This window comes from Coregonus lavaretus, assembly GCF_964263955.1.
Source record: "Coregonus lavaretus genome assembly, chromosome: 7".
Taxonomy (NCBI): domain Eukaryota; kingdom Metazoa; phylum Chordata; class Actinopteri; order Salmoniformes; family Salmonidae; genus Coregonus; species Coregonus lavaretus.
The window spans coordinates 8,195,487-8,218,492 of NC_139994.1; the positions used below are offsets into that span (position 1 = coordinate 8,195,487).

General features: G+C 43.8%; 1 protein-coding gene and 1 pseudogene across 4 annotated transcripts in view; one reads left to right on the plus strand and one right to left on the minus strand.

Moving 5' to 3' along the window:
* LOC311131872 (inactive phospholipase C-like protein 2) overlaps positions 1-12,551 on the plus strand; it is a 48,532-nt pseudogene extending 35,981 nt beyond the window's left edge. Inside the window, exons 10-12 of the transcript in view lie at positions 7,953-8,062; positions 8,193-10,428; positions 10,636-12,551. The product of the transcript in view is annotated as an inactive phospholipase C-like protein 2 (transcript). The remainder of the gene's footprint in view (positions 1-7,952; positions 8,063-8,192; positions 10,429-10,635) is intronic.
* Positions 12,552-13,666: 1,115 nt separating this feature from the next.
* Positions 13,667-23,006, minus strand: part of LOC311132043 (TBC1 domain family member 5-like) — a 29,475-nt gene continuing 20,135 nt past the window's right edge. For all 3 annotated transcript variants that reach the window (XM_084165208.1, XM_084165209.1, XM_084165210.1), the window contains 10 exons: positions 22,331-22,503; positions 22,098-22,240; positions 21,696-21,802; positions 20,965-21,050; positions 20,417-20,706; positions 19,205-19,410; positions 18,583-18,682; positions 16,226-16,305; positions 15,789-16,016; positions 13,667-15,563 (listed from right to left, as the gene is read on the minus strand). In XM_084165208.1, coding sequence (XP_084021334.1) covers positions 15,282-15,563; positions 15,789-16,016; positions 16,226-16,305; positions 18,583-18,682; positions 19,205-19,410; positions 20,417-20,706; positions 20,965-21,050; positions 21,696-21,802; positions 22,098-22,240; positions 22,331-22,503 — 1,695 coding nt within the window. In that variant the 3' untranslated portion in view covers positions 13,667-15,281. The remainder of the gene's footprint in view (positions 15,564-15,788; positions 16,017-16,225; positions 16,306-18,582; positions 18,683-19,204; positions 19,411-20,416; positions 20,707-20,964; positions 21,051-21,695; positions 21,803-22,097; positions 22,241-22,330; positions 22,504-23,006) is intronic.

Consider the following 23,006-nt stretch of genomic DNA (forward strand, 5'->3'; position numbering starts at 1 on the left):
ATCAGGCTCTTGGGGTAACTTGGCGGAGCAAGGTTTGTTTACCATGCGGCGACTCTGCTTGCTGGGCATCATGGGAAGGCTGACAACTTGGCCAGGCGGTCGTCGCCACGGTGATAAACAGTGAGTGTTCCGTGGTTGCCAGGAGATGGTGATTGATTGGCAGATGAAAAGGTAGAATCTGAGGAGAGTAGAGGATGTTGGTTTGAGATGTCTGGGTCTGGGTCAATATATAAATATAGCCCTAGAGAGAGCGAGAGACAGATAGAAAGATATACAGTGCATTCGGAACGTATTCCGACCCCTTCCCTTTTTCCACATTTTGTTACATTACAGCCTTATTCTAAAATGGATTAAATAAATAAAATCCTCATCAATCTACACATAATACCCCATAATGACAAAGTGAAAACAGGTTTTTAGAAATGTTTACACATTTATTAAAATAAAAACAGAAATACCTTATTTACATACGTATTCAGACCCTTTGCTTTGGGACTCGAAATTGAGCTCAGGCGCTCATTTAACATCCTTGAGATGTTTCTACAACTTGATTGGAGTCCACCTGTGGTAAATTAAATTGATTAGACATGATTTGGAAAAGCACACACCTGTCTATGTAAGGTCCCACAGTTGACAGTGCATGTCAGAGCAAAAACCAAGCCATGAGGTCGAAGGAATTGCCCGTAGAGCTCTGAGACAGGATTGTGTCGAGGCACAGATCTGGGGAAGGGTACCAAACAATGTCTGCAGCATTGAAGGTCCCCAAGAACACTGTGGCCTCCATCATTCTTAAATGGAAGAAGTTTGGAACTACCAAGACTCTTCCTAGAGCTGGCCGCCCAGCCAATCGGAGTAATCAGAAGAGAAGGGCCTTGGTCAGGGAAGTGACCAAGAACCTGATGGTCACTCTGACAGACCTCCAGAGTTCCTCTGTGGAGATGGGAGAACCTTCCAGAAGGACAACCGTCTCTGCAGCACTCCACCAATCAGGTCTTTATGATAGTGTGGCCAGAAGGAAGCCACTCCTCAGTATGGTCCCGTGTAGCTCAGTTGGTAGAGCATGGCGTTTGCAACACCAGGGTTGTGGGTTCGATTCCCACGGGGGGGCAGTATGAAAATGTATGCACTCACTAAATGTAAGTCGCTCTGGATAAGAGCGTCTGCTAAATGACTAAAATGTAAATGTAAAAGGCACACGCCTACTTGGAGTTTGCCAAAATACACTTAAAGGACTCTCAGACCATGAGAAACAAGATTCTCTGGTCTGATGAAACCAAGATTGAACTATTTTGCCTGAATGCCAAGCGTCATGTCTGGAGGAACCCTGCCACCATCCCTACGGTGAAGCATGGTGGTGGCAGCATCATGCAGTGGGGATGTTTTTCAGCGACAGGGTTGAAAAGATGAACAGAGCAAAGTACAGAGATCCTTGATTAAACCTGCTCCAGAGCGCTCAGGACCTCAGACTGGGGTAAAGGTTCACCTTCCAACAGGACAACAACCCTAAGCACACAGCCAAGACAACTCAGGAGTGGCTTTGGGACAACTCTCTGAATGACCTTGAGAGGCCCAGCCAGAGCCCGGACTTGAACCTGACCAAACATCTCCGGAGAGACCTGAAAATAGCTGTGCAGCGACGCTCCCCATCCAACCTGACAGAGCATGAGAGGATCTGCAGAGAACAATGGGAGAAACTCTCTAAATACTGGTGTGCCAAGCTTGTAGCGTCATACCCAAGAAGACTAAAGGCTGTAATCGCTGCCAAAGGTGCTTCAACAAAGTACTGAGTAAAGGGTCTGAATACTTATGTGAATGTGATATTTCATAAAATATATGTATATACATTTGCAATGATTTCTAAAAAGCGTGTTTTTCTTTGTCATTATGGGGTATTGTGTGTAGATTGATGAGGAGAAAAAAAAAAAAATTTAATAAATTTTAGAATAAGGCTGTAATGTAACAAAATGTGGAGGGGTCTGAATACTTTCCGAATGCACTGTATACAGTGTATACATTTTGTTGTGTTACAGCCTGAATTTAAAATTGATTAAATTGAGATTTTGTGTCACTGGCCTACACACAATATACCCCATAATGTCAAAGTGGAATTATGTTTTTCAATTTTTTCCGAATTAATTAAAAATGAAAAGCTGAAATGTCTTAAGTCAATAAGTATTCAACCCCTTTGTTATGGCAAGCCTAAATAAGTTCAGGAGCAAAAATGTGCTTAACATGTCACATAAGTTTCATGGACTCACTCTGTGTGCAATAATAGTGTTTAACATGATTTTTGATAGATTTTTATTTATTTTTAAAGCAGACATTGAATATCCCTTTGAACATGATGAAGTTATTAATTACACTTTGGATGGTGTATCAATACACCCAGTCACTACAAAGATACGGGTGTCCTTCCTAATGCTGTTGCCGTAGAGCAGGGGTGTCAAACGTACGGCCCGCGGGCCGGATCAGGCCCGCAAACGGGTTTAATCCAGCCCGCGAGATGATTTTGAAAAAGAAAAAAAAAAAAGAAAAGAACTGCTGTTCCAATTGCGTCCACTGGATGGCGCAAGAGCAATTGTGTTAAGCAAGCAAACTGTTTATACCGGGGCAGAGCAAGTAGGTCAAGCACGTGCAGCCAATGAGCTACTTTGTTTTGCCCGCGATATTTATTACGGCTTCTACGTTTAACATTATGTGCTTTGGCACCCTCATTGCCCCAATATGTCTCTGTCAAAAAAGAGAAAAGTGGACGCAGAGTGCAGAGTGTTCCAAGAAAAATGGTCATCCTATTTAATCACGGAATTGAATGGGAAAGCTGTATGTTTGGTGTGTTCAGAGCATGTTGCAGTGCTGAAAGAATATAACCTTTGTCGCCACTATGTGAGTCTTCATGCCGACAAATATGACAACTTTCAAGGACAGCGGAGATGAGAGAAGGTGAATGAACTGTTGGCGGGTCTGAAGAAACAGCAGTCTGTGTTTACTCACAGCCGAGACATCAGTGACGCTGCAGTGAAAGCTAGCTACCTCATTGCTAATGAAATCGCAGTGGCTTCAAAACCATTTAGTGAGGGTGAATTTGTAAAAACATGCATGATGAAGGCAGCGGAGATTGTGTGCCCTGAAAAGCGGCAGGCTTTTGCAAATATCAGCCTGACAAGAAACACAGTTGCAGACAGGATTTCCGATCTTTCAGTGGATTTGGACAGCCAGTTGAAGCATAAAGTAAAGTCATTTATTGCATTTTCGGTTGCAATTGATGAAAGCACGGACATTACAGATGTTGCACAACTGGCAATTTTTTCATCCGCGGAGTTGATGACACATTGACCGTCACCGAGGAGTTCGTGGAGTTGGTGCCGATGACAGATACAACGACAGCAGCTGATATTTTTACCGCACTCGTCGGCGCACTGGACAGGGTCGGAGTGGACTGGCCCCGCGCTGTCAGCCTGGCTACAGATGGTGCGCCCTCAATGATCGGGAAAAAAGCAGGCGTTGTGACAAAGTTCAGAGAGAAAGTGCAATCTGCAAATGGAGGACGTGATTTTTTGACTTTTCACTGTATTTTGCACCAGGAGGCTTTGTGTTGCAAGTCATTAAAGATGGATAACGTCATGAAGGTGGTCATCCAAACTGTTAATTTCATCCGATCCAGAAGCCTGAATCACCGTCAGTTTGACAGCCTTCTCAGAGAGAAAGACCACATCTATGGCCTGCCATACCACACTGAGGTAAGATGGTTAAGCCGAGGTGCTGTGCTGAGGCGTTTCTTTGATTTACGAGAAGAAATTGAACAGTTCATGGAAGAAAAGGGCAAACCAGTGTTAGAATTTCATTCCGCAGAATGGATGCCGGACCTTGCATTTATGGTGGATGTTACAGAGCACCTGAATAACTTGAACAAACAGCTGCAAGGGCGCAACAAAGTTGTCACGCAGTATTATGACAGCATACGTTCTTTCAAGTTGAAGCTGTCATTGTGGGAGACGCAACTTGTCGGTGGTGATGCAGCTCACTTCCCCTGTCTGAAAAATGTGTGCGCGACCCAACATGTGGCAGACATGAAGCGGTTCAAAGATAAAAATAACTGGACTGTTACGGGAGTTTGAGCAACGCTTTCAGATTTATGTTTATATGTTTTTATGTTGATGTGCTATTGTTTTTAATTGATTTTATTTTATTTGTATATTTAACCTATTCTTGACTCTGTGGTTCTTGCACTTGTTTGGGGAACAGGATTTCATTATTTTTATCTACATTTCTGCCTGAGAAATGACACCCTGATATAGTTCTGTGATCTGTGATATACTTCTGTGAATCACTGAGGCATTGTGTGTTTGTGTGTTCTTTGTCCTCAGAACTTTCAAATAACTTGAGGTGTTTTATGATTAATAGTGATGTTGTGCTTTTGGACACTGTCCTCAGGCTCCAGCTTTATGTTTATATGTTTTTATGTTGATGTGCTATTGTTTTTAATAGATTTTATTTTATTTGTATATTTAACCTATTCTTGACTCTGTGGTTCTTGCACTTGTTTGGGGAACAGGATTTCATTATTTTTATCTACATTTCTGCCTGAGAAATGACACCCTGATATAGTTCTGTGATCTGTGAAACAGTTCTGTTAATCACTGAGGCATTGTGTGTTTGTGTTCTTTTTCTTTAGAATTTTCAAATAAACTTGACGTGTTTTATGATTAATAGTGATGTTGTGCTTGTACTATTTTGGACACACTGTCCTCAGGCTCCAGCTTTATGTTGTATGTTGATCGTATTAAAACAAAGAAAACAATCTGAAGTTGTTGTTTTTAAGTTATATATACCATGATTTTTCCGGTCCGGCCCACTTGGGAATAGATTTTCCTCCATGTGGCCCCTGAGCTAAAATGAGTTTGACACCCCTGCCGTAGAGGAAGGAAACCGCTCAAAAAAGAAATGGAATGGAGCTAAGCACAGGCAAAATCCTAGAGGAAAACCTGGTTCAGTCTGCTTTCCACCAGACACTGGGAGATTAATTCATTTACATTTTAGTCATTTAGCTGATGCTCTTATCCAGAGCGACTTACAGTTAGTGAGTGCATACATATTTATTTATTATACTGGCCCCACGTGGGAAACGAACCCACAACCATGAACCATGCTCTACCAACTGAGCTACATCCCTGAGCTACGGACGGAATTCACCTTTCAGCAGGACAATAACCTACAACACAAACCAAATCTACACTGGAGTTGCTTACCAAGAAGACAGTGAATGTTCCTGAGTTACAGTTTTGACTTAAATCTGCTTGAAAATATACTGCAAGACCTGGAAATGGTGTCTAGCAATGATCAACAACCAATTTGACAGAGTTTGAAGAATTTTGAAAAGAATAATGGGAAAATGTGGAAAAATCCAGGTGTAGAAAAATACTTATCTAATGAAGATATGTTTTATTTTCCATACATTTTTACAAAATGTTCGCATTTTTCTTCCACTTTGATATTAGAGAGTATTTTGTGTAGATCGTTGACAAAAAATGACATCCATTTTAATCCCACTTTGTAACACAACTAAATGTGGAAAAATTCAAAGGGTGTGAATACTTTCTGAAGGCTCTGTAGATATAGGCCGGGAGAGAGAGTGAGATATGAATGGCTTAATAGCTAGAGGAGAGATAACGAGCTTGATAAATGATAAATTGAGTGATTATATAGATATGGCTAAACAGCCCAGAGTCTGCCCCCAGTCTCCTCTCAGAGATTTTATCTCAGGTTGCCTGAGTTCCACCATTTATTCCTGGATAAATATCAGAAATTAAAATGATGTGTGTTTGTGTCAAATAAAATAAAATGTTATTTGTCGCATGCTTCGTAAACAATAGGCGTAGACTAACAGTGAAACGCTTACTTACGGGTCCTTTTCCAACAATGCAGAGTAAGAAAATAGAAATAGTGACATGAGGAATAAATACACAGTGAATAACAATAAAGAGTAAAAATACCATGGCTATATACAGGGAGTACCAGGTAATAACATGGCTATATACAGGGAGTACCAGGTAATAACATGGCTATATACAGGGAGGACCAGGTAATAACATGGCTATATACAGGGAGGACCAGGTAATAACATGGCTATATACAGGGAGGACCAGGTAATAACATGGCTATATACAGGGAGGACCAGGTAATACCATGGCTATATACAGGGAGGACCAGGTAATAACATGGCTATATACAGGGAGGACCAGGTAATACCATGGCTATATACAGGGAGGACCAGGTAATAACATGGCTATATACAGGGAGGACCAGGTAATAACATGGCTATATACAGGGAGGACCAGGTAATAACATGGCTATATACAGGGAGGACCAGGTAATACCATGGCTATATACAGGGAGGACCAGGTAATAACATGGCTATATACAGGGAGGACCAGTACCGAGTCCATGTGCAGGGTATGAGGTCATTGAGGTAGATACAATATGTACATATACTGTAGGTAGTGGTAAAGTGACTAGGCAACGGGATAGATAATAGACAGTAGCAGCAGCGTGTGTGGCATCCGTATGCATGTATGTAGTGTGTGTGTGTGTGTGTGTGTTGGGGTGTAAGTATGTGTGAATGTGTGGAGAGTCCGTGCAAGAGAGTTAGTGGAAGAAAGGATCAATGCAGGTAGTCCGGATAGCCATTTTATTAGCTATTTAGATGTCTTGTTTAGCAGTGTCATGGCTTGGGGGTAGAAGCTGTTCAATTGTCCTGTTGGTTCCAGACTTGGTGCATTGGTACCACTTGCTGTGTGGTAGCAGAGAGAACAGTCTATGGCTTGGATGGCTGGAGTCTTTGACAATTTTTTGGGCCTTCCTCTGACACTGCCAAGTATAGATGGCCGGGAGCTCGGCCCCAGTGATGTGCTGGGCCATACTTTTTGGGATGGAATGATTTGGATGATGATTTGGATGTTTGGGCAGAGTTCTGGCCCATGCTGATGTTCTCTCACTCTCTCTGTTCTGTCGGTTCCGCTCGGTTACACAGGGAAATGGAACGTTTCCCACATGCACACACACAACGGAATGTCCTGGCACTCAAGACTCACGTCGCCTAGCAGCTGCACTGGCAGGCAGGCAGCCAACGTGGTGTGTGTGTAGATGTGAGATTCTGTGTAGTTGTGTACTAGTGAATGTTGAAGTTCGTGAGTTGTTTTCAGGTGTGTGTGTTTGTGTGTGAGAAAATTGAAGTAAAATATATTGAGTTGCGTTCAGGTCTGTGTTGGTTGTGTGGTGTTGCTCAGGATGCTGTGTTTAAAAGTCTCCTCACATTATCGGTGGTTTTGACTAGATGGTATACAGCTACGGACGGAAGGGACTTTTTGTAGCAGGTTAGGAGAGCTTACAGCACATGCTCTGGTTAACCCACGTCTTAGTCTCCAGGGAGATGGTGACAGAGTGTGACAGTGTCCCGGGCCAGACACACCTCATGTACTCAATCTGGCCAGAGGGAAGAGAGGACAAGGAGTCTGCCTGTCACTCTTCAATCTCTCTTGTTCTCTTTCCATATCTATCTCTCTTTAATTCAGGCCAGGATTAAACCAACGGCACATTGTAGACAAGCTCATTTTACTGTGGACAATGCAGAGATTGCATTGGTTTGCGGAGATTGCATCCACAGTAAACACTGTAGATGTCGGCTCAACCGTAAACTACCTTTTAAAAGTCAAAAAACAATGCACTTGTCTACAACGCGCTTTCTTATTCTTGCATTCAGATCTCTTAAATCTCTACCTTTCTCTGTGTTGTGTAATAGACTGGTTAAGACTTGATCGTTCAATCACAAATACCAGACACCACCAAACCACAGACCTGAGCCGGCCTTGGGACTTAGTTAAGACCTGGAGAGGTTGACAAAGAGAGAAAGGTTCAACATTTTGATATTGCTAATAAGTGTGCGTGTCTTCCCCTAGCCATGGAGTTCCATGAGATGTTGCAGTCCATTGCAGTGAAGGAGGGGCTTAAAGGTCGTAAGGTCACCAGAGCTGTGGAAAGTTTCAGCTGGAACATCACCATACTGAAGGTGAATTTACACACTCACACACACTCACAGCAGACCAAAGACAACCACATACCACAGAACTTTGCCAGTCTGTTTCCACATTAGCCAACACCGACAAACCCCTCTCTCCTCCCCCTTCTCCCACTCTCAGGGGCAGGCAGACCTTCTGAAACGGGCTAAGACGGAGGTGCAGGAGAACATGAAGCAGGTACACCATGCTGCCATGACCTCTAACCTTAGTAAGGGCGTGACAGGAGAGGCGACCCGCCCCCGACGCAGCCTGGACGCCATCCAGGAGAGAGCTACAGCTCCGGCTAGAGGTTCCCCTTAGGTACAGGTCTAGGACCAACTTACCCGCCTCAAAATAGGGGAAATGTAAAATCTGACCTTAGTTCAGTTTCTAAGGGCACCCTCATCCTTCTCTGAGGATCGGCAGGTTGACTAGAACTGACAACCAAGTTGCTGATAGGCTCCTTCTGCATCTCGGCCATTTTCTCCACACAACGATGAAGAGGAGGAAGGAAGATGGACTAAAAACAATTGAAGAAAAATACTCCTGTTATAGCACTGTCAGGAGGGAGGAGTAACGTCGAAGACACTGGAGACAGGACTGTAGAGAGGAATGAAGTCAGAGACAGACAATCAGACTGCCCTGTCCCTTACACTGTATGCAGCTGTAAATAAGACGTTTTTAATCCTACTCTCTATGTGCAGTGTTTGTTATTTTTGGACCTGGATTCAATCTGTATAGCCAAGTTATCGCAGAAGATCCGTTTCTAAAATGTTAAGGTAATTTCCGATTGAGCCGACATACAGTTTGCAGCGAATGTAGTCTTCGCGACCGCGGGAACATTGCCTTTAAATTGTCAATCGCGCTATAAAGCGGCTCTTCAGCACTACGGATTCAATAGAGTCCTTGGTTTGTGTTTTTGTTGGGGGGGGGAGTGGAGATGGCTTTCAGGGCGAACAAAACTGTAGAACAAAGTGAAACTGAATGAGAGAAAAGTGATAACGTATGTGTGTCAGGAGGATGATTCAGAATGCGTGTGAAAGTGTGACTGCTACCAATAAAATAGCAGACGATTTTATCCAACGCGACTTACAGTAGTGCGTGCATACATTTTTTGTATGGGTGGCCCCAGCGGGAATCAAACCTACGATTCTGAAGTTGCAAACACCAACTGAGCCACTGAGATGTTTCAGCCTCTCTGGGTCCAGTGGAGCAAAATAATGTAGATGTGTACATAGAATTAGAATGAGTTGAACGGGCATCCCCATTCATGTCAATTATGCCGTAATGCACGTGTCAAACTCATTCCACGGAGGGCGGAGTGTCTGCGGGTTTTCGCTCCTCCCTTGTGGAACTCAACCAGACAGTGTTAATGACTAAACTGTATGATCAAAACTACATAACAGTATTTCCACTTCGCTTTCCATAGCACCTTGACCAGTGGCGGCTCCTGAAAAAATTCTCAGGGGGGGCAATTTTTCTGATGATTTAGGTGACCTACACACATTTTTAAAAAGATATGTCCAGCAACAACATGAAGACAGGGGCAGCATATAAGTCAATACCAGAAGCATTTATTGACTGATCTCAAAAGTGTTGGCTTACAAAATCAAAATAAGTTATCACAGTAAAAATAATCAAGGGTGTTCTTTCACATTCCTCAACACTGCATAAACAATATGCATTTCCATAAACAAATGAAATATCAGCTGAAAATACAGCATCTTGGTATTTGTTCAGATTGCAGGATCAACAAGAGCTTTTACCACATTTTTTGCCTCATGGTTGAATTGGAAATATGTGCATCTGAGCATAATTCACAACAAGCAAGCAGGAGCTTTTGATAGAGGCTACTGAAAACATTGATGCAAGTTATTGGTAATAAGACATTTTTATAGACTTCCATATTCTGCCCTCTTGTATAGATTTGTGAAAATGAACAGTGATAGACATTTTGCCTGAAAACAGAATTTGAAAGTAATTTCTAGAAAAGGTAAACACAGCTATCTGTATGGCTTTGTAAAAATGAACAACCATATTCTGGCCAGAGAAAGAGAACCTTTCTTTGGTGTGATCCAGGATGGTGTTGCAGACCTCTTCAGACAGCCTCTGCTTCTCCTCTTCTCTCAAAGCTGTTCTGGGTCTTTTGGCTCCTGTTGCTTCTTGCAGCTGCTGTTGAGAGGAGTCCCTGAAGGCAAACAGACCAATGTGTTTGTTGGCTTTGTACAGTATTGTTGTCTATGTGATGCACAGGTATATGCAATGTATCCATGTATAGTACAAATACTTCAGTTCCACTTAAAATGGGCAGGGATGCATAAAGTCTTTAGTGTTTAAGTTAGCCTTTGTGTCTCACATAGCCTGGATGTTCAGCACAGTATACAGTGGTGCTCATAAGCTTATGATCCCATGCTAAAGTTGACTAAAAAGAGGAATAAAAAAGAAAAGAAAATTGGTGTCTTTAAAAGGTTGGATTTTCCAACTTTTTTAATTAAGTCATTAAGATCAATTTCCAAAAGATGATTTTTTTATTTTTTTATTCCTCTTTTTAGTCAACTTTAGAATGTGTTCATACACTTATGAGCACCACTGTACAGTACACATAGTATATAAAATAAGCTAGATTACACCACTGGCCATATATAATGAGAATAATGTAATTTCAAACACAAATGCAGTCTCCTTTCATGCATACATTTTCAAATAAAGCTCTGCTTTGAGAAAGATCGAATGATATTGTTTAATCTTACCTTATGGCCTGCACACTGCTTGTGAAGCTGTCGAGGGCACGTTTGATAAAGACAGCATCGATGTCCTTCTTCTGTAGCTTCTGGTACAGAATGTCGACGTGGGGCATGATTTTGTGAAAAAGCCGCAGGAAAAAAATAAAATCTTCATCATGTAGCATCCTCACGTAGCCAGATGCCTCACTCACGGTGGGCTGGTCAAATGAACCCAATGAACCCGTCCGAATGGCTTCAAAACATTCTATGAGGTCGTCTCGATTCTCGTAGACAGTGTTCACGACTCTGCTTAGTAGAAACCTGTTGAATTATTAAATTTGGTCTGGGAGGTCCTAATTGTTTCGTTGCCAATTTATCTTGATTTGTTCGCCGACAAAAAGGAACTTCTTTCAAAGAGACAATCGAGTTGCACTGAAGGCTAGCCATTTTGACAGTAGTAGTGAATTGATTGATGAGGCTACCCGCTCTTTTCTTAGTTACGTTCATGGTTATGTTACGTATGACGAAAGCGCGTAAGTGCAAGCCCTCAGAAACCCATAGAGATTGTATTGAAAGCTCTGATATTTGAAAAAAATTGATTTTACATTAGAGGCTATGAGAGACTTCTGGGCGATTTTCAACCTGACTGAAATCGCCCCAAAACGGGCGGGGACATTTGAAGCACGACTTTAGCCTGATTGGACATTTAGTGGCAGATCAGACGTCTAGATTAGAACACTGATAACTACTGTTGCCGTGATATAATTGATTAGAAAAAAAATCCCTTCCTTTTCCTGTTTGGCAGTGCGTCGCCCATATCGCCCTAATGAACACACCGCCCCTGCACCCAAGCCTAGTAACTACAGATAGCCCAGTTAATAAAACACATGCTGGTATTTATGTATTTTGGTTCTTTGGTATTTTATTAGGATCCCGATAAGCTGTTGCAAAATCATCAGCTACTCTTCCTGGGGTCCACACAAAACATGACATAATACATCAAAATAATAGACAAGAACAGCTCAAGGACAGAACTACATAAAAACATTTTAAAAGGCACACATTGTCTACTTGTCAATACATACAAAAACTATCTAGGTCAAATAGGGGAGAGGCGTTGTGCCGTGAGGTGTTGCTTTATCTGTTTTTGAAAGCAGGTTTGCTGTTTATTTGAGCAATATGAGATGGAACGGAGTTCCATGTAATAGCAGCTCTATATAATACTGTACACTTTCTTGAATTTGTTCTGGATTTGGGGACTGGGAAAAGACCCCTGGTGGCATGTCTGGTGGGGTAAGTGTGTGTGTCAGAGCTGTGTGTAAGTTGATTATGCAAACAATTTGGCATGCATTGGCCATCTGATGACAATGAAGAGCAAGACGTGCCGCTCTGTTCTGGGCCAGCTGCAGCTTAAATAGGTATTTTTATTTATTTATTTTTATGGGGGGGTAGATCAGCTTTAATATTGCAGATAGATTGTAACTTCCATCAATCTAATTGCCTGTATCACTTCCAATCCCCCATTTTTTCACATACATATATATACAATGGGGGAAAAAAGTATTTAGTCAGCCACCAATTGTGCAAGTTCTCCCACTTAAAAATATGAGAGAGGCCTGTAATTTTCATCATAGGTACACCGTCACCGTCCTTGACCAATGCTTTTCTAGGTGGTTGTGTGTCACATTACAGTATTATGATTTTATCCTCATTCAGTAAAATGTTACTGGATTTTTACAAAATGGTAACTTCCGATCATTAAAAAACATTCCTGATACTGTTGGCCTCCATTGTTTACCGTCAGATAGCGTGACGAATCCGTCTGCACTGAGCATCACGTAGACTCCACCTGTCGGAAGACAATTGTTGTCCTCTTGAAAACCTCCTTTCACCTGATGCTATAAGATGACTTGTTTTATGGTAAATTGACATCAATTTCGCCTCCAAACCATATCCATTACATTTTCATTACCAGAACCAACCAGTAAGGAAATAAACCAGTTACTTCAATCATAAAACACTGCTTTTAGACACACACTGCTTTGACCATTCGCTGGACTCTGATAGCCAGCTGCCCACACATTCGATCATCAGAGACATAAAACCAGGGCCTGACAAAGAGAAGCCAAAGTATTGGATATCCACTGGCATTTTAAAATGTCATTTACAACAGTGGAGGCTGCTGAGGGGAGGACGGCTCATAATAAATGGCCAGAATGGAGTGAATGTAATGGTATCAAGTACGTTTAAAAAATACAATTGTGTTTGATACCATTCCTTTCACTCCATTCCAGCCATTATTATGAGCCGTCCTCCCCTCAGCAGCCTCCACTTACATTTACATTTTAGTCATTTAGCAGACGCTCTTATCCAGAGCGACTTACAGTTAGTGAATACATATTTTTTTATACTGGCCCCCCGTGGGAATCGAACCCACAACCCTGGCGTTGCAAACGCCATGCTCTATCAACTGAGCTACATCCCTGCCGGCCATTCCCTCCCCTACCCTGGACGACGCTGGGCCAATTGTGCGCCGCCCCATGAGTCTCCCGGTCGCGGCCGGCTGCGACAGAGCCTGGATTCGAACCAGGATCTCTAGTGGCACAGTTAGCACTGCGATGCAGTGCCTTAGACCACTGCGTCACTCAGGAGTATAACTTACTTAAAACACTGACCTTACACTGACTTACTTAAAACACTGACCGGCAACACTATCGCCAAACACGCTAACAGTTGATTAACATTATTGTTTACCTTTCATTGCATGTTTTTAGTTAGTATTGCCAATTTAAATATTAGTTGTACTCACAATTCAGCATGTTGCTACCACTTGTACAATGTCCTGTTGAAAAACCATTCTCTCTCTATAAACATACCACCACAGCACTGGTATACTGTAGCAACAGCAATGCTTTTATTGGTCTAGAGTTAATCATATCTCTGCTGTAGGGACATCTCGTGTGCAATGCTTTACTTGGCTACCACAGGAAGCAAGAGAACTAAATACAAGGACATCAGAAATAATTAAATATTATTACATACATTTTCACATTGAATTGATTCCCCCCCCCCCCACCCCCACCCCCACCAAAAAAGAAGCCTGTTTCCATAATTTAATAATTTCACCTTGTAATGCAGCTGTATAGGGTTAACATTGTATCTTTAAACAAAAAGGTGAAGAAGAAGTGAGTCAGTTAATCTGTCAATGGTTTCCAGGCACTGGTTAATTGTAGGTAGAAGTTGCCTCTAACAACTGATAGAGGATCAGATATTGTACCATCCCCCCTAATGGTAGGTGTAGGACTGGCGATTGGTTATGAGCAACTTCTACCTCGAAACAGTTAAAGGACAATCAAAGAGGAGCTGAATGGAGGCAAGAGACAAGAAAAGATCTTTAGACACAGGCATTAGATAAAGACAGAGGTATGGGACAGACAGCTCCCCTACCTGGAGAAACAGGGTACTACCATCCTCCCATTACAGACAGCTCCCCTACCTGGAGAAACAGGGTACTACCCTCTCCTCCCATTACAGACAGCTCCCCTACCTGGAGAAACAGGGTACTACCCTCCTCCCATTACAGACAGCTCCCCTACCTGGAGAAACAGGGTACTACCCTCTCCTCCCATTACAGACAGCTCCCCTACCTGGAGAAACAGGGTACTACCCTCTCCTCCCATTACAGACAGCTCCCCTACCTGGAGCAACAAGGTACTACCCTCTCCTCCCATTACAGACAGCTCCCCTACCTGGAGAAACAGGGTACTACCCTCCTCCCATTACAGACAGCTCCCCTACCTGGAGCAACAAGGTACTACCCTCTCCTCCCATTACAGACAGCTCCCCTACCTGGAGCAACAAGGTACTACCCTCTCCTCCCATTACAGACAGCTCCCCTACCTGGAGCAACAAGGTACTACCCTCTCCTCCCATTACAGACAGCTCCCCTACCTGGAGCAACAAGGTACTATCCTCTCCTCCCATTACTACATACAGAGAAGAGAAAGGCATTCCCCACACTGATAAATGCACTATGAATTCCAGTTCCTGAAGGTAGCCTGTGGTGATCTGTGTTGATCTGATCCTGTCGGGGCAGAAATGGGTATCACCGTTAAAGTACCTTGTCTCCAACTAGGGTTGGATAAGCGCTAACGCCCAAGCATACAGGAGTAGAGGCTATAGGCATAGGAGATATCTATGGTATTCATGAAGGAATACAGAGCAGGTTAGTGCAGGTAAGATGTCAGAGATGATAAGATAGAACAGGCAGAGGAGATTATAAGGTATTGGCGACTGCCTGACAGTAGGCTGCCATAGTCCAGTCTATGTGCAAATTTGACCCAGCAGTGGCGAGTTGGTTTTCCCCTGTGGGACAGCATATCCTCCAGGTTGGGATGAAGTTACCCCTTAAAGGCTGATCTAATGGTTAAGGTGGGGATTAGCGAGTAGATAAACTGATCCTAGATCTCTGGTTAGGGGTAACTCCCACCCAGATCAGTAAAGTCCCTCACAGGTCCTGGGGGTTGACAATAGTGAAGTCTGAGTCTTTGCTGTGAATGCTGCCCTCGTCTGGGCTGGAGGAGCCCGACGCTGCACCCATCAGGGGGTCCTGGAACGCCCCCACGCCCTCCGGCTCCACCCTGACCGAGCTGTGGAGCTGTCTATTTGGAGGGGTCCTCTCCGCCCCTCCCTCGGTGGGCTGCAGCTCTCCATCCTGCGAGACCAGGATGTAGTCGTCCCAGTTCTTCCCCTCCGAGCCCACACACAGAGAGGACTCTGGGGGAGACACCTGCATAAGGGAGACAAGGGGCTTGTTCAACACTGCTGTTGACTGGCTGATCTACAAATCACCTTCCATCATAAATAACTACTAGTATTATTTGTAGATCAGTCAGTCAGTCGCAATATACCCACAATGCATCATAGATTTGAAGCATAGTGAATGATACCAAAGTATGTGAGGATACACTGCAAATATGAGAGTATGTATTAATACAACCATGTGTGTTTTCACCTGTTGCTCTGGTGGCGTGTGCTCCCGTTCTTCCTCCTCCTGTTCTCCATCACCACGCTGCGGCGCGGCCAGGTAGGGCTGGTCTTCATGGTGACTGTTGGCGTGCTGCTGCTGTGCGATGGCGGCGGCATTGTCATAGTGGTGGTCAGCGATGGTGATCTCCTCATTCTCCTCTGCCTCCAGCAGGCTCTGGTTGAAACGCAGCGCCCCCTTCAGGATGTCCTTGATCTGACGGATTCATTCATAAATACAGACGTAACACACAGAGCAAGTCATGGTGAACACACACAGATGTACTGAGAACACATACACACACACCTACACCTACATAGACAATGTACACATGCACTTAATACACACGGTCAAAATGCTAACTCTCACTCAGAGAGGCGCAAACATGTGCACACACACACACCTGTTGTGCTGCTGTCCAGTACCTGTTTGAGTCCAGCCAGTGACACCAACACCTCATCCTCTTTCTCCAGGTGCTCCTGTAGGATCACCTCCTGGATCTTACCTGATGAGACAGACATCAGATCACAGTCGCTGGCGACAGACTCAATTCTAAAATATACATAAAAACAATATTTACTCATTATTGTTATTCGTTAAATCACCGGCTGTGTCTGAATATACCCATACTAGTGTACTACATACTTAAACTGCATACTATATACTCATTATCGCATACTATTTAGCACGTACCGTTTAGTAAAAGGTATGCAGTATGCCAAGGCCACAACGCAGTAGTGGCTCCTGACTGGATGAGTAGCTGGGGTGGGGCCGAGTGCGGGTAGATTTTTCCATATTCAACAGACATGCATTGCATTAACCAGCCTGATAATAGCTCATTTTCAATTCGATACATTTCTCTAAACTCTGAATCGAAGGGGAATGGCGTTATAGGCCTACTCAGGCTGGTTACAGACAGACTATCACATTCGACCTATACCGTAGCCCATATAGCCAGCCCATATATCCTATTTAAAAAAGGACTGAAGACAGAAACAGAATTTGGTTCCATTTCAACATAGCCTATTTATTAGTGAAACCAAAGTGCTGTAACATATATGAATTCAATTAAATAGCCTAGTACACACACTAAATATTTTCAAATGTTCAAATCAAAAGGCTATTGCACAGAAAAACTTGGACAGTCGGGTGCATCGCAAATCCAGAACCGCTGAACAGCAGCATAATAAACTAAAGCAGTGATCATTGGGAACGAGATCCTCCACATTCTGAAAATACCTCATGCGCGATTGCATAGTTTCCCGCTATGCGTTGATTTCATTAGCACATCCCCATATCTAATTGATCAGCTGTTGATTTCAGTAGCTTCTCCCCATATCTAACTGATCAGCTGTTGTCAAAGCCGAAATGAGTATGACATACGGGCATTTAAAGTATCCTCGATTTTTTCACATACTCAAACGGCCTACTATTTAGGACTCAAGTATGGGTATTCGGACACGGCCACTGTGTATTTATTCCTCGTGTCACTATTTGTATCTTCATCTTTAACTCTGCATTGTTGGAAAAGGACCCGTAAGGAAGCATTTCACTTCATCTTTAACTCTGCATTGTTGGAAAAGGACCCGTAAGGAAGCATTTCACTTCATCTTTAACTCTGCATTGTTGGAAAAGGACCCATAAGGAAGCATTTCACTTCATCTTTAACTCTGCATTGTTGGAAAAGGACCCGTAAGGAAGCATTTCACTTCATCTTTAACTCTGCATTGTTGGAAAAGGACCCATAAGGAAGCATTTCACTTCATCTTTAACTCTGCATTGTTGGAAAAGGACCCGTAAGGAAGCATTTCACTTCATCTTTAACTCTGCATTGTTGGAAAAGGACCCGTAAGGAAGCATTTCACTTCATCTTTAACTCTGCATTGTTGGAAAAGGACCCGTAAGGAAGCATTTCACTTCATCTTTAACTCTGCATTGTTGGAAAAGGACCCGTAAGGAAGCATTTCACTTCATCTTTAACTCTGCATTGTTGGAAAAGGACCCGTAAGGAAGCATTTCACTTCATCTTTAACTCTGCATTGTTGGAAAAGGACCCGTAAGGAAGCATTTCACTTCATCTTTAACTCTGCATTGTTGGAAAAGGACCCATAAGGAAGCATTTCACTTAATCTTTAACTCTGCATTGTTGGAAAAGGACCCGTAAGGAAGCATTTCACTTCATCTTTAACTCTGCATTGTTGGAAAAGGACCCGTAAGGAAGCATTTCACTTCATCTTTAACTCTGCATTGTTGGAAAAGGACCCGTAAGGAAGCATTTCACTTCATCTTTAACTCTGCATTGTTGGAAAAGGACCCGTAAGGAAGCATTTCACTTTCACTGAAGCGTGTGACAAATACAATTTCATAAAGCAGTAACACACAGACAGTAAACAAAAGCCTTTGTTTTAACCACACAACTGATTACACCTGTTTACTGGTTCAATCACTAGATTGTTCAAAACATCATCGTGGTTATAGCTCAACTCACAGGCTATAATTGGCACTCACAGATGTGTGTGTTGATACTTGATTTTCAATTAACCACTGATGCGTTAGGGTCAGGTTTGTTAAACTCAATGTGCATGTTAATATGTGCATGTTGATATATGTATTGGTAGATGGTCCCGTGTAGCTCAGTTGGTAGAGCATGGCACTTGCAACGGCAGGGTTGTGGGTTCGATTCCCACGGGGGACCAGTATGAAAAATGTATGCACTCACTAACTGTAAGTCGCTCTGGATAAGAGTGTCTGCTAAATGACTAAAATGTAAATGTGAATTTACCAATGTGTGTGTTCATCATCTTGGCACAGTACTTGCTCATGGCTTCTAGGTCATTGATCTGACCCTGCAGGAAGGACACCTGGGCCTCCAACTCCTCCTCCTTACACAACACAGAGGAGGACAACTTAAGAGTTAGAGAAAGAGAGGGGGTGGAGAGAGAGATTGCCAAAGTAAGTGAAATGGATTAACAAAAGTGAAATAAATAAAAAGTGAACAGTAAATATTACAGTTCCAAAATAATATCGTTACAACACTGTATATAGACATAATATGACATTGGAAATGTCTATTCTTCTTGAACTTGTGTGAGTAATATTTACTGTTCACTTTTTATTGTTTATTTCACTTTTGTTTATCCATTTCATTTGCTTTGGCAATGTAAACATATGTTTCCCATGCCAATAAAGCCCCTGGAATTGAATTGAGAGAGGGTGGAGTTGGAGAGACAGAGAGTTGGAGAGAGAGTTGGAGAGAGAGAGAGAGAGAGAGAGAGAGGGTGGAGAATTAGAGAGAGAGAGAGAGAGAGAGAGAGAGAAAGAGAGAGAGGAGAATGAGAGAAAGAGAGGAGAATTAGAGAGAGAGACCTGCAGAGAAAGAAAGATAGAGAGCGCGCACTACTCACGGCCTCTTTCTTGCCCATCATGGTCTTGCTGTGGGAGCGAGTGATGTTGAAGAAGGAGTCCTTCTTGGTGGCCGAGAGGGGTGGGGATGAGGTGCTGTTGTCACTTCCCCTGGAGACAGGAAGGGGCGGGGACGCTGTGGTGTGACCCTGTCCCCCAGAGAGACTCTCTATGCTGGGGGAGGAGCTAACTGTCCTGGAGGTTTGGCCTGAAAGAGAGAGAGAACAGATTAACACAAAGACCGAAACAGACGAGGGCTGTGAGTAGCAGAGAGAGAGAACAGATGGACCCGTCCAGTTGTCACCAACCTTGTCCTGTTCTTACCTCCTCAATGTTCACATCTCCTCGACATATGAGAGTGTGTGATGACTGTATTCAGGTTCAATTTACTTACTGCACCGATGGAGAATGGCTCCGACTCAAAACAGTCTCTCTGGCTCCTGCTGTTGGTTGACTAGCAGTATAACGTGCATCTAAGGCAATATACTATTCAACTCTGGACTACCACACTTCTGCTGGCTTGTATCTTTCAGTGATTGATTAAGACCAGTGTGAATGTGGACCTTATGGATGATCAACGCCATTCACTGACTGATTAATTGGTTGATAAAGTAACCAGGAGGTGCTGTGATGCTCAGAGATCAGGGTTGAAATGAACTGGTGAAAGGGGAGACAAAAACACAGCAACATATGCACACAAGCAGTTGCTATGGTAGCAGTAACCTTGGGTGTCAGAGAAAATGTGGGTGGAGAGAGAGACCCGAGAGACTCCGCCTGAAACTACATCTAACAGACAGGAGGGTGAAGGCTATCGCTCGTGCACACCACAGGAGGTTGGTGGCACCTTAATTGGGGAGGATGGGCTCGTGGTAATGGCTGGAGCGGAATAATTGGAATGGTATCAAATACATCAAACACATGGTTTCCAGGTGTTTGATGCCATTCCGTTAGCGCCGTTCCAGCCATTATTATCAGCCGTCCTCCCCTCAGCAGCCTAAACTGGTGCACACACGTGTGTGTGTGTGTGTGTGTGTGTGTGTATATATATACACACACACACACACACACACACACTTCATAGTTGATTATTGCTATTATATGCTTATGGGGCCATCAATCTTCTCTAAGATACTGGATGGATGGATGTGTTAGCGTCAATGTCATAGTATACCTGTTTGATTAAGAGTGTGTGAGTGTGTGATTCCAACCCTCACCTTTGCTCAGGTAGACTGGCATGCTCTCAGACTTGAGTAAGCGGTGGTGCTGGGACTGGGAGTGTGTCCGCGTCTGCAGGGGGGCGTGGCCAGAGGACAGGGGCTCGGCCTGGGAACGGGGGGCTGCAGTGAGGGGGGAGGGGGCAGACAGAACCTCGCTGTTGATTGGAGAGATACCGCTGGCTCCACCCGCTGACATGGCGGGGGCAATGAGCTTCCTCCCAAAGTTGAGAAGGCTGCTGGAGACCTTGTTGATGTTGAGAGGAGCCGTCTTGGCACTGGCACTGGCACTGGGGGGGGGGGGAGAGATAGAGATAAAGAGAGAGACAGTGAGTGAGTGAGTGTGTGAGTGACAAAGAGAGAGAGACGAAGAGAGAGATGAAGAGAGAGAGACAAAGAGCGAGATAAAGAAAGCAAGAGACAGTGAGAGAGAGTGAGAGTTAGTTTAGCAAGATATTGTGAACCAACAAAGTGCGTGTGTTTGTTTGTTACGATCATTGTCCCTCATGCTCGTGTGTGCGAGTGTGCCTGCGCGTGTGTCTGCTTACCGGGTGTTGTTGACCAGGTCCGCTCCTCTGGTCTTGTAATAGTCCAGATTCTGTTGGAACTGGTAGTTAGCTGGCCGAGGATTGTTCTAAAGGGAAAGGCATTGACAGTGAAAACAGCTCAGATTAAATAGTGACAAAATAAACACACAAAATAGTGTTGTGTGTGGGGTTGGGGGGGGGGGGGGGGGGGGGGGGGGTCATATGGTCCCAGATCTCTATGTGCTTTAGCCAACTACTCTGACTATCATTGTCATGCCACACTACAAACTAGAGGTCTTCACGGGTCCGGGTGAACCTGATATACCAGAGACCCGGCCAGGCCCGGTTCTGAAATTCAAACGTCATCTGGGTCGGTCCTGTTTGATTGTCATCAGGTCTCTGGCCTATGTAACAACAGCTGATAGACCCGAGTCGACCTGAGTGGACCCGACCACGGCTCTGCATAGACTACACCCCCCCCCCCCATTTGTCTTGCCCATTCACCCTCTGAATGGCACACATAAACAATCCATGTCTCAAGCCTTAAAAATCCTTCTTCAACCTGTATCCTCCCCTTCATGTACACTGATTGAAGTGGATTTAACAAGTATGTCAAATGAGGGATCATAGCTTTCACCTGGTCAGTCTGTCATGGAAAGAGCAGCTCCCTCTCCCTCTCCCTCTCCCTCTTCCTCCCCCTCTTCCTCCCCCTCAGAGGTGTGTGTCGCTCTGAAATGTGTGTGAGCTCTAACCTTGGGATCTCGGAGGAACAGAGCCTTGTGTAGTAGGGTGTGGATGTCTCCTATAGGTGGGTAGTGCATTAGAAGGCCCAGACAGGTCTGGAAGTTACTCGCTATCACTGAGATGGAAACAACAACACAAACAGTTAGCAGGGCTCAATGACTGACTGACTGACTGGCAAGCTGGCTGACTGACTGACTGACTGGCAAGCTGACTGACTGACTAGCTGACTGACTGACTGACTAGCTGACTGACTGACTGGCAAGCTGACTGACTGGCAAGCTGACTGACTGGCAAGCTGACTGACTGACTAGCTGACTGACTGACTAGCTGACCGACCAACCAACCCACCGTCTATGTGACTGACTAAGTGATTGACATATGTATTGATTGGCAGTGAGGGAGGTCCTTACAGGCGTCTCTGATATAGAGCAGCATGGCTACAAAGACATAGTCCACCAGGTCCAGAGTGATGCTGTCAGCAAACAGGGCGTCCCACACCACCAACAGGTCCTGCAGGGGGAACTCACGGCCAAACAGCAGACGCACCCACCGACTAGAGATACAGACAGATACACACACACATTTAATAGACGCAAACACACATTAAACAGACGCACACACAAACACAGGTGGCGGTACTCACATGCCGTATATCTGCGGGGCGATCTCCAGGCGGTTGACGTGCATGTGCAGCTCCACATCATGCTTTTTCACCAGCTGGTCCTGGATACGGTTCACTTTGGTCACTATGGCAATGGACGGCCCCAAATCCTGCGGCCGGGCGAACGGCATGCTGGTCAGCATCTCCTCCTTCCCCTGAGGAGAACGTTCACACAGCGTTTAGATGACGTCAACACAACATTGGAATAACATTAACATAATATACAACGCTGGAATACGTTAGAATTAGCAACGTCATCAAAATTGTTCAAAGTTTTTAAAAACAATTCTAATAAATGCAACAGTTGAGTTGGACAATGGATAAAGATAGATTTTTAGGTATAAAACATTTTACTGGCACGGACAAATAATGAATATAGTTCAGGGATTTGTGGGAATTCAGGTATTCAATTTATTGTCAAATGTCAACAAAATAAATCTTAGAATGCACTCATTTATACATTTTCTAATAGTATCAGGTATTTTTATATTTTGTGTTAAAATAAAGAAACTTATATGTGCCTGTTTTGCATAAATACACTGGGTGTATATTTGCATATATTAATACATTAACATAAAGGGGTGGAACAGGGCTGCAACCACCCAAAAATGTGCTCTGTCTAGAAGGCCTACCTGTACTCACCTGTGCTGTCTAGACT